Below are 12135 nucleotides of genomic sequence, written 5' to 3' on the forward strand. Positions count from 1 at the left end.
TACAGATAGTACAGACTGCATTCTAATGAAAAGAATTTGCCGATTAAATTCTGATGTGAATAGCAAACTAAGTGGATAAAGAACACTTTGCAGAACATCTCTTAAGAACACAAGAAGGCGTAAGAGGAGATTAAATGAGCCACCTTGCTGTACATCATGCAAAATTTAACCTCTATTATAAATTACTTTGACCCACTCCGATAAACATTTTCATCCCGTTGCTATTAGAAAATCTACAATTTTAAAAGATGATGAAATACAGGAAAAAAATTGCTGTATTCCTGGAAGCAGGCAAGGTGTGTTGGGTTCATAATTTTCTTGTCGCCCAGATCATCAACTTGGAAACTTTTAAAATTCTATATGTAAACAGGCGACTGCTAAGCAATTCCTTTAATTACCAGTAAAAAGCTCAGTAACAAAAGGAGCATTGCTCCCACTGTGTCAGCAAAGTTTGGGATGATTACTGGAGACTTAACAAAAGTGTTGAACCCATATTCCAAATAACACAGTTGATCATAAACAGTCAGGAAACTAAACAAATGGAACCATTGATGACTCTGTCCTATCACATCAAACTGACCTGGCCAAAACCTCTCTGGAATTCTGCTCACATTAAACATGATCGCGAACAGAAGCCATGTGCGCTGTCTCCAAAAATGAAAAAATATGTGTGGATTTTTTAAAGGAAAGTCAAAATAAAAAATATCTATGAATATGGGCACTGACACGCTGAGTGGAATGAGAAACACGATTGCTCTGACTGTGTAGCGATATTGTGCCCAGTCAATATAACTTTTGCAAATGATAATAGTGCAAATGACGAGCAACGATAAAGTCCCGGGAATACAGAAAGCAGAATAAAATTTGACCACATCAGTGTATTCTGTACATTGTCCACTCTTTTCCAGCAGAATAGGGTTCATGACAGTCAGCAATGGGAATATATAGTAGTAACAGGCGATGGTGGATCCAAACCCATAAACGTTGAAGGCGACGTAATCCAAGTAGTAGAAGATGTGACGGAGCTGCTGTGAGAGAGTGTTAAATAAATGTGCGGCGCAGCTTTCAGCAAAGATTGTTATGACCCCAAATCCAAAGCACCACATCGGTAAAAGGAATGAATGATCATAGCGAACCTCCTCGTTCTTGAAGAGTAATTGATCAAAGCGATACAGAAAAAATATCAATGGGATGCAATGAGACCAAAAGTTAAATGTTTCGTTTGTGGGTTGCAAGACAGAACGCAAGCACTCGGCGACTGTAGAATTCGGTCTTCGGTATCTTGTAACGATAAAGCACTCACGCATTTCCCTGGGTATTTCTTCACAAGCAAGGAAATCGATCCTCTGCCTTCGATACATCCTGCTTGTTATTGCAATTAACGATGACAATTGATCTGAAAAGTTCCTTCTCCCTCCAGTGCTAGGTGGTCATGACGCTGTTTTGTACTTACACCGTGTAACCACAAAAGGTGCACAGGCACGGGATTGGCAAAGGCATCTGTTTACAGCAAAATTGTGGCGATCAACATCTGGATGAGAGGTGAGGGTCAGAGCCTGGTGGCTGGTACATCCCGCAGAGCTGTGATGTACACTTGCTGTTGCCAGACCTTTCGTTGTGATGTCACAAAAGATGTTGAACAAATTCTTCACAAACTTTGAAAGGTTCGAGGCTGAGCGTTGCATATTTTATTCTCTTGTACTCAGTTGTGAAGGAATATTGACTGGAATAATAAAGGCTAACGACAGAAAGGCGAACGCGGTTCCTATATTTGAAAGGGACAGGGATTCGCATCACGTCGGGTGTTTGGAAAGGTGAACCCTGTGTTACTGTCCGCGCAGATGCTTCTCAGTGTTAGACACCAGATTAAAAGCAAAATACTGGAAATCTGAAATAAAAATAGAATATGCTGGAGACACTCAGCAAGTCTGTATGTAGAAGAGTAATACGGGATTCGAAATGTTAACACTGTTTCTCTCTCCACAGATGACCTGCTGAGTTTCTCCAGCATTCTCTGTTTTTTATATTCGATTGCCCCTTTGTCTCACTGAGCCCAATGTTGGTGAAGACTCGGCTCCTCGGTTATAGACTGGGGATGCAAGCTGAGGCTCCCTGGATTGTAACACTGACTTAAACACACCCTTTACTCACTGCCCGAGAGGTGACCTTAATAGAGGTTTATAAAATCATGAGGGGGCATGGATAGGGTGAATGGTCAAGGTCTTTTCCCAAGGGTAGAGGAGTGCAAAACCAGAGGGCATAGGTTCAAGGTGAGAGGGTAAAGATTTAAAAGAGACCTGAGGGGCAACTTTTTCACGCAGAGGGTGGTGTGAGTAGGGAATTGGCTGCCAGAGGAAGTGGTGGAGGCTGGTACAATTACAACATTTAAAAGGCATCTGGATGGGTATATGAATGGGAAGCATTTAGAAGGATATGGGCCAAATGCTGGCAAATGGGACTAGATTAATTTAGGATATCTGGTCTGCGTGGATGAGTTGCACTGTAGGATTTGTTTCTATGCTGTACAACTCTGTGACTTATTTCAGTACCACGGATGTTAAACTCACGTTGAAAATTAAGCAAGAAAATGCAAGAGACCAAATATTTTAACTCTTTGTCTTGACTACAATAACGTATTTACAAAATACACAGCAACTGTGCCAACCAAAACATTTTTTTTGTGAGTTTCTTCCACATCTTTAACAAATTAATTACTTGGTTCTTTACTTTTTTTATGGTAGACTGAAACAGCAAGCTCCCAAACAAACATAAAAAGAAAGTGCTGGAGAAATGTCTCTCAGTCTCTGTGGAGAGATAAACAAAGCTAACGTTTCGAGTCCAGTGACCCTCAAAGGATCAGATGTCCAGCATCCACAGTTCTTTATTTTTGTTAAGCTTCCAAACAATTCAGCTTGTGGCTGGTGCTCTGCATAAATCAACAAATAATTAAAAATTTTTAAAGTTAATCGCAGCTGGATTAGGAGGTTTGAATTTTTCAACTGTTTGGTCAACAAGCTTTTATTATCACAGCTCGAGATCACACATGATAAGGAAAAACGTTGTCACTGGGAGAGATTAAACTATCCTGTGAATGGAATTAGGATTTAAACTGTTCCAGATTGTGAGGAGAAACTGTTCCCATTGACAGAAGGGTTGTGAACTAGTTGACACTGATTTGGGGTAAAAGATAAAAGAACCAAAGATAACATGAGGAAAAACGTATTCATGCAGCAGGGCTGTTAGGATCTGGAATGCATTGGTCGAGGTCAGTTCTTCTGTTGTCTTTAAAGGGGAATTTGATAATTATCTAAAGAAAGGAAACATACTGGCTTCTGGTATGGGGAATTGAGTCAGCTTTGTGGACAGGATGGTGCAAATTGCTTCTAGCTGTAACTATTCTATACTGGAATTTTTACACCATAAATTAACACAGATAAAGAACTATATAGAAGTCAAAATTGTAATAAAGAACTGTCTGCATAGATTTCAATAGGAATGGCATAGCTGATGAATTATTGCATTATGTATGGTATAATTTGCCAATCCCCAAAAATTGCAAGATGCCATCATGTTTCTCAGTCAGTGTCTGTTTCTTGCCAGATACAGCAGTTTGCTTTCAGTTCAATGAGACAGGAGCAGTACTAGATATGGTTCCTGAGTGAATACTGTGCACATGTCTTTACTACAGAAGAAGAGTCCTTAAGAAAAGGAAATTGAGTTGCTGGAAGGGTTAAAAATTGATGATGAGGAGACATAGGTTGTCTGGATTTAAAGTAGACAAGGCACTGGGATTGGATGAGGTAAAAACGGTGAGTCTGAAAATTACGGAAGCACTGGCAATAATTTTTCAGTCTTCTTTAGTCTTGGGTTGTGCCATGGAACTGGAGAATTGCAAACATTATGCCCAGTTTCAAAAAGGGTAGCCTAGCAAATAAACATGAGTCAGATTAAGTTGGTCGTGGGAAAAGTTCTGGAAAAAACAATTCAGGACATAATTAAGAGAGACTTGGTAAGGATATGTGCAAAGTATGTATTTAATACCTTGCTGTGGTCTCTTCTTCCATGTATAAGTACCAGTTTTTTTGTCTCTGATTGTTTCCATTCCTCCTTTTACCATTCTTTCACTATTTAAATGTGGGTCAATTCAGGAGACCCAACGCTGATTTCTTTACAGAAAGTCATCTAATTGACTTGTTGAAGTTTTTTGAATCAGTAAAACAGTTGACGAGGAAGTAATGATTTTAAACATGGACTTCCAGGGGTGGCAGGTAGTTCAGTGGTTAGCACTGCTGCCTCACAGCGCTAGGTTTGATTCCAGCTTTGGGTGACTGTCTGTGTGCTGTTTGCACATTGTCCCTGTGTCTGCATGGGCTCCCCCTGGGTGCTGTGGTTTCCTCCCATAGTCCAAAGATCTGCAGGTTAGGTGGATTGGCCAAGCTAAATTGCCCATGGTGTCCAGGGATGTGCAGGCTAGGAGGATTAGCCATGAGAAATGCAGGGTTACAGAGATAGGGTAGGCAGGTTTGTCTGGGTGGGATACTCTTCGGAAGGCAGTGTGGACTCAATGAGCTGAATGGCCTGCTTCCACATTGTCGGGATTCTATGATTCTATGAAAGCATTTGATACAGAGCCACAGAACAGACTTGTGAATGAAGTTAGAGCTCTTGGAATTAAAAATGGCAGTAGCAAACTGAATGCAACTTTAGCTGAGTGATAAGAAATGCAGTAATGGTTTATGCATATTTTTCAGGTTGGAGAAAAGTTTGTGGTAAAGTTCCCGAAGGATCAGTGCTGGGACCCTTGTTTTTCCTGATATACTTGGTTTGTCCTTGGCGCACAGGGAACAATTTCAAAATTTGTGAATAAACAAAACTTGGAAGCATTGTAAACTGTAAGGCGGATAGTTTATAACTTCAAAAGGAAACAAATGAGTTGGTAGGGTAAGCGAAGTTCAATGTGGAGAAATTTGAGGTGATATATTTTGGGATCGTAGAGAGAAAATATAAAGTGTGGAGGACAAGTAATTCTGAAGGGGTCCAGGAGCAGAGGGACCTGGGTGTATAAATTATGCAATACCTGTGAGCTTCCGCTAGATTTTAGAATGTCCACTGTAAAGAGTACTGTGTGCACTTGCTTACATAGTTACCTTTATTAGGAAAAACCAAGAATAAATATAGGTATGCTTTAACAGAGGCTAGTGGTACTGCAATAGTGAGCCTTCTTATGTGTACTGGCAACTAATGAAATGTCAAATCTAATTTATTTAGTTTTATTTGATAAATGTATCAATCCTTTCACCTTCTCAGATTCTTGGTCTGATGGGTCACAGTTGGAATTGACACTTTCAACCTGTTGTTAGAAGGCATATCATAATGGCCTAGGAATGTCTCTGTCCCTCATTTCCTTTTCATCCAGAAGGAGGAATGTGCTCTTCAACCAAGTTCTAATATATCCCGTTGTCTCCACCATCAACTGCCCCACCCCCATTAAATGGAGAGCAAATAGGACTGGGCTTTGAACTGATATTTGTGTACTGTCGTACAGCCTCTATCGGAAATATCTTTTCTGTTTGTTAATCTTCATATTATTGCAATCACTTAATGATATAATGTTTTACTTTTGAATATTTCACACAGAATTTTACACAGTGTGCAATTCTTTTTGCTTACATTATTATTTTTATAAATACAGTTGTTTATAAATACAATTGATTATTACTGCAGCTATTAAGTGACTCTTGGACAAATGTTGCAAGGGATGAATGATGTTTTTTCAAACAGGGATGTGGACTTTGCTAACAATTTATTATCCATTCGTAATTGCCCTTCCAAAGGTGGTGGGGAGCTACCTTCTAGAACTGATACATCCACAGTGCAACTGGTAGATGGTGCAAACTGCTGCTACCATGTGCTGCTGATGAAGCCAGCAAATTTTTAAGGAAGTGGATGCGGTGTCAGTGCTTTGTCCTGGATGGTGTTGAGTTTTTTTGAATGGTTTTGGAGTTACATCCTACCAGGTAAGTGGAGTGTATTCCACCACAATCCGGTCTTGTGCTTTGTAGATAGTGGATAGGCTTTGAGGTGTCAGGAAATGAATTGTTTAGAACAGATTTTGCACCCTTTGGCCTTCTCTGGAAGACAGTATTTATTTCACAGATCCAGTTAAATTTCTGGTCAGAAACAAAAACAGAAATAGTTGGAGAAACTCAGCAGGTCTGGCAGCATCTGTAGAGAGAAATCAAAGTCAACATTTCCAGTCCAGTGACTCTTCTCCAGCTATTTCTGTTTTTGTTTCAGATTTCCAACATTCACAGTTGCTTTGTTTTTTGTTTAGTAAATTTCTGGTCAGTATTGACTCCCAAGATATTGATAATGGGAGACGCTGAGTGGCAATGACTGAGCAGTATTATTGATAGACCGCTAATCTAAAGACCCGGGTAATGTCCTGGGGACCTGAGTTCAAATCTACCATGGCTGATGGTGGAATTTGAATTCAGTAATGCTCTGGAATCAAAGAGTCTATTGATAACCATTTTGATTTTTGGGAAAAAATCCATTTGGTTCACTAATGTCCTTCAGGGAAGAAAATCTGCCATCCTTACCTGGTCTGGCCTACATGTGACCCCAGACCCACAACAATGTTGTTGACTCCTGACTGTCCTCTGGGCAATTAGGGATGGCCAATAAATGCTGGCCTAGCTACTGACACTCATATCTTATGAATGAATAAAAACAAATGGTTAAATCATTAAATATAAAGGGAGATGATAGCCTAGTGGTATAATCACTAGATTATTAATCCAGGGACTCCGATAATGTTTCAGAGACCTGGATTCGAATCCTGCCATGGCAGATGATGGAATTTGAATTCAATAAATATCTCACATTAGAAGTCTAATGATGGCTGTGCAGAGGGACTTAGGTGTCCTTGTGCATGAATCGCCAGAAGTAGGATTGCAGGTGCAGCAGGTAATTAAAAAGGCAAATGGAATTTTGTCTGTCATTGCTAGAGGGATGGAGTTTAAAAACAGAGAGGCTATGCTGCAGCTGTATAGGGTCCTGGAGAGGCCACATCTGAAGTACTGTGTGCAGTTTTGGTCTCCTTATTTCAGAAGGGATATACTAGCACTGGAGGGGGTGCAGAGGAGATTCACTCGGTTGATTCCAGAGTTGAGAGGGTTGGATTATGAGGAAAGACTGAGTAGGCTGGGATTATACTCATTGGAATTCAGAAAATTGAGGGGAGATCTTATAGAAACACATAAGATTATGAAGAGAATAGATAAGGTGGAGGCAGGGAGGTTGTTTCCATTAGCAGGTGAAACTAGGATTAGGGGGCATAGCCTCAAAATAAAGGGAAGCAGATGTAGGACTGAGGTCAGGAGGAACTTCTTCACCCAAAGGGTTGTGAATCTGTGGAATTCCCTGCCCAGTGAAGCGGTTGAAGCTACCTCGCTGAATGTGTTTAAGGCCAGGCTAGATAAATTTTTGAACAGTAAAGGAATTAAGGGTTATGGTGTGCAGCGGGGTAAGTGGAGCTGAGCCTCAAAAAGATCAGCCATGATCTTATTGAATGGCGGGGCAGGCTCGAGGGGCCAAATGGCCTACTCCTGCTCCTAGTTCGTAAGTTCTTATGGCCATGAATTGTTATTGATTATCGGGGAAAACCCATCTGGTTCACTAATGTCCTTTAGGGAAGGAAACTGCCATCCTTACCTGGTCTGGCCTGTCACCCCAGACCCACAGCAATATGGTTGATACTTAATTGCCCTCTGGGCAATTGGGGATGGGCAATAAATGCTGCCTGGCCAGTGATGCCCATATCCCATGAATGAATTTGAAAAAGTGCAATCCCTTTATACGTCCATCAGGATGGTCTTAGGTATGTCTGCTTCTTCCTGGAAAAAGGTATGAACTGTCCCCATCGTCCACCACTCTTCTCTGCCTGGATGAGCGTGTCCACATCTTGAACAACTTCTTCAACTCTTCTCACTTCCTTCAGATCAAAGGTATGGTCATGGGTACCTGCATGAGCTCCACATACGCTTGTCTCTTTGTGGGATACGTGGAACATTCCTTGTTCCAATCCTAAGTGGTTCCCTCCCCATATCTTTTCTCTGGTATATTGATGATCTCATCAATACTTCTGTCTTTCATCTGAAATTGGAAAAATTGATCAATTTTGCATCCAATTTCCACCCTGTTTTCACCTTCACTGGTCTGTCTCTGAGTATTCCCTTCCCTTCTTCGATATCTCTATTCCAGCACAACCCCGTTACTCCCACAGCACCTTCCCATGCAATCACAGAAGATGTAACACCACCTGCCCGTTTACTTCCTCCCTCCTAACTATCCACGGCTGCAGACATACCTTCCAGGTGAAGCAGTGATTTACTTGTACTTCACTCAATATACTGTATTCGCTGCTCACAATGTGGTCTCCTCTGCATTGTGGAGATGCATATGAACTGGGCAACCACCCTGAAGAACACCTACATTCTGTCTGCAAAAAATGACCCCAAGCTTCCAGTTGCCTGCCACTTCATTGTGGTCCCTAGCCAACATTTCTGTCTTGGGCCTGCTGCAGTGCCCTAGTGAACTCAGCACAAGCCGGAAGAACAGCATCTCATCTTCTGATTGGGGACTCTGCAGCTTTCAGTACTCAATATTGAGGTCAATAACTTTAGGGCCTGAACACCTTTTTCCATGTTGTTTACCCACCCTCACACATCAGACCTTATCATCACATGGGCTGCTTTCAGCACAGTCAACCCATTTTCACCTATTTATGTTTCCCATTGGCAGCCTTCTCCTTCCCTGGCTTACCATTATCCATCCCTTGTTTGGCTATCATTCTCTCTCCATCTCCATCGCCACCTATCCTCTCACACTTTTACCCCCCCCCCCCCCCTATCTTCTTCATATATACCACCATTTCCTTGCTACTACTAGTATAGCGATGAAGGGTCACTGAACTGGAAAATGGTGACTCTGCTTTTTCTCCACAAATGCTGCCAGACCTGCTGAGTTTCTCCAGCAAATTCTGTTTTCGTCAATGCAAAGGTTTGCTAAATTCTAAATTTTTCATTCTGGTGATATATTGGGAATCAAACAAGTACGTTCTGTAAACATTTATTTAACCCTGATTTTTACCTTACTCAGCAGTAGTGGTGTGTGTTTTAGATGGACTCTAGTGGAAAGTAAATTAGATACATTCTATTCTTACTGGAAAGGTCAGGTTAAAATTTGGATTTTAATGCTAAACAGAAAGAATAAAATGAATGGGTACTAGAGATCTGAAATTCAAGAAGTCAAATAACACAGGGAGGAAATACGTACCATCACCATCACTAGATAAGTAGTATTCGACAAACTAATGAGTCTAAGGGCGGATGGCTTGCATCCTAGGATCCCAAAAGAGGTAGCTACAGAGACAGTAGTGCATTGGTTGGAATTTTCCAAAAATTCCTTCGGATCCTGGAGTTTCTGAAGGATTGGAAAACTGCCAATGTGACAGCCCAATTCAAAAAGGGACAGTCATAGAGATATACAACACGGAAACAGACCCTTTGGTTCAACTCATATATGTCAACCAGATATCCTAAATTAATCTAGTCTCATTTGTCAGCATTTGGCCTATATTCCTCTAAACACTTCCTATCCAGATGCCTTTTAAATGTTGTAATTGTACCAGCTTCTGCCACTTCCTTTGGCAGCTCATTCCACACACATACCACCCTCTGTGTGAAAAAGCTTCCCCTTAGTTCCCTTTAAATCTTTCCCATCTCACTGTAAACCTATACCGTCTAGTTTTGGACTCCCCCACCCAAGGGAAAAGACCTTGTCTATTTACACTATCCATGTCCCACACGATTTTATAAACATCTATAAGGTCCCCCCTCAGCCTCTGATGCTCCAGGGAAAACAATCCCAGCCTATTCAGCCTCTCCCTATTGCTCAAACCCTCTAAACTTGGCAACTTCCTTGTAAATTTTTTTGAACCCTCTCAAGTTTCACAACATCCTTCCTATAGCAGGGAGAACAGAATTGCATGGCATATTCCAATAGTGGCCCAGCCAATGCCCTGTACAGCCACAACATGACTTCCCAACTCCTATACTCAATGCACTGACCAATAAAGGCAAACATACCAAATACCTTCTTCACTACCCTAACCATCTGCGACTCCACTTTCAGGGAACTATGAACCTACACTCCAAGGTCTCCTTGTTCAGCAACACTCCCCAGGACCTTACCAATAAGTGTATAAGTCCTGCCCTGATTTGCCTTTCCAAAATGCAGCACCTCACATTTATCTAAAGTAACTTCATCTGCCACTCCTCAGCTCATTGGCCCATCTGATCAATGTCCCGTTGTACTGTGAGGCAACCTTCTTTGCTGTCCACTACACCTCCAATTTTGGTGTTATCTGCAAACCTAATAACTATACCTCCTATATTCACATCCAAATCATTTATATAATCGACAAAAAAGCAGTGGACCCAGCACCGATCCTTGTGGCACACCACTGGTCACAGGCCTCCAGTCTGAAAAGCAACCCTCCATCATCACCCGAGAGGCAAGAAGTGGGCAATATCAGCTGATTAGCCTAACATCTATTGTTGGAAAAGTGTTGGAATCAATGAACAAGGAAGTAATAGCAGAACATGTGGAAAATCATCATCTAATCAGGCAGAGTCAGCATGGCTTCATGAAAGAAAAATTGTGTCAAACTAATTTAAGAGTCAACCAGCGTGGATAGTGGGGAACCAGTGTGTTGCATTTGGATTTCCAGAAGGTGTTCAACATGGTACCTCACAAGAAGTTAAGTCATTAGATTAAAGGTCACGATGGTGGAGGTAGTACATTAGTATGGATAGAGAATTGACTAGTAGGCAGGAAGCAGTTAGTGGGGATAATGGGTTCTTTATCAAACTGGTGCCCTGAGACCAATGGGGTTCCACAGGGATCAGCGCTGGGCCAGCACGTGTTTACAATATACTTTAGTAACTTGGAGGAAGGAAGTGAATGTACTGGAGCCAATTTTGCAAACAACACAAAAATGGGTGGAATGGCAGGTTGTGAGAGGGAGACAAACAGTTTACAGTCAAATATTGAGACAACAAGGTGCAGAGCTGGATGAACACAGCAGGCCAAGCAGCATCATAGGAGCAGAAAGGCTGACGTTTCGGGCCTAGACCCTTCATCAGATTCTCCAGCATCTGCAGTTCCTACTATCTCTGATACAGTGAAATATTGATAGTTTAAGTAAGTTGGGAAAAAAGTTGGCAAGTAGAGTGTAATGTGGGAAAATGTAAAGTTGTTCATTTTGGAAGGGAAAGAAAAGAATAGTATGATTTAAATGAAGAAAAACAGAATGCTGCAACACAAAGGGACTTGTACATGAAACACAGAAAGCTGGCACCCAGGTACAATAGGTTATCAGGAAGGGTATTGGAATGTTGGCCCTATTTTCAAGGGGTTGGAGTATAAAAGGAGGGAAGTCTTACTGAAACTGTACAACATGCTGGTGAGACCACATCTGGAGTACTGTGAGCAGTTTTGGTCCCCTTAAAGGAAAAATATTATTTCATTGGAGCTAGTTCAATGAATGTTCACTGGGATGATCGCAGGTATGGAAGGATTGTTTCATGAGCAAAGACTAAACAGGTTGGGACGCTAATCATTGCAATTTAGAAGAATGACAGGTGATCTCATTAAGACATAGAGGATTCTTAAGGGTCTTAACAGAGTAATGCTGGGAGGATATTTCCCCTCAAGGGAGAGTCTACGACCAGAGGGCATAGTCTCAGAATAAAGGGGCACCAGTTCAAGACTGAGACAAGGAGGAATTTCTTCTCTCAGAGGGTGGAGAGTCTTTGGAACTTCTCGCCACAGAAAGCCATGGGGGCAGATTCTCTGTATATTCAAAGCTGAGATAGATAGACAGATTCTTGATCAGTTGGGGAATTAAGGGTTATATGGAAAGAGCAGGAAAGTGGACATTGAAGAACATTGGATCAGCCAGGATCCTACTGAATGGCGGAGCAGGGTCAAGGGGCTGGGAGGCCTATTTCTGTTCTTACTTTTTACGGTGTAAATCTGCTGCAAGTACACAACATCCATTTGATGAAA

The 12135-nt window shown here is 41.5% G+C and overlaps 1 protein-coding gene across 1 annotated transcript; it reads right to left on the minus strand.

Moving 5' to 3' along the window:
- Positions 1-377: 377 nt before the first annotated feature.
- On the minus strand, positions 378-1361 carry paqr9 (progestin and adipoQ receptor family member 9). Its single transcript, XM_020533203.1, has one exon. It carries the CDS (start codon positions 1359-1361, stop codon positions 378-380), a length of 984 nt encoding a protein of 327 aa, XP_020388792.1.
- Between the last annotated feature and the right edge of the window lie 10774 nt (positions 1362-12135).

This window comes from Rhincodon typus, chromosome 13 (assembly GCF_021869965.1).
Source record: "Rhincodon typus isolate 14 chromosome 13, sRhiTyp1.1, whole genome shotgun sequence".
In the NCBI taxonomy this organism is placed as follows: Eukaryota; Metazoa; Chordata; class Chondrichthyes; order Orectolobiformes; family Rhincodontidae; genus Rhincodon; species Rhincodon typus.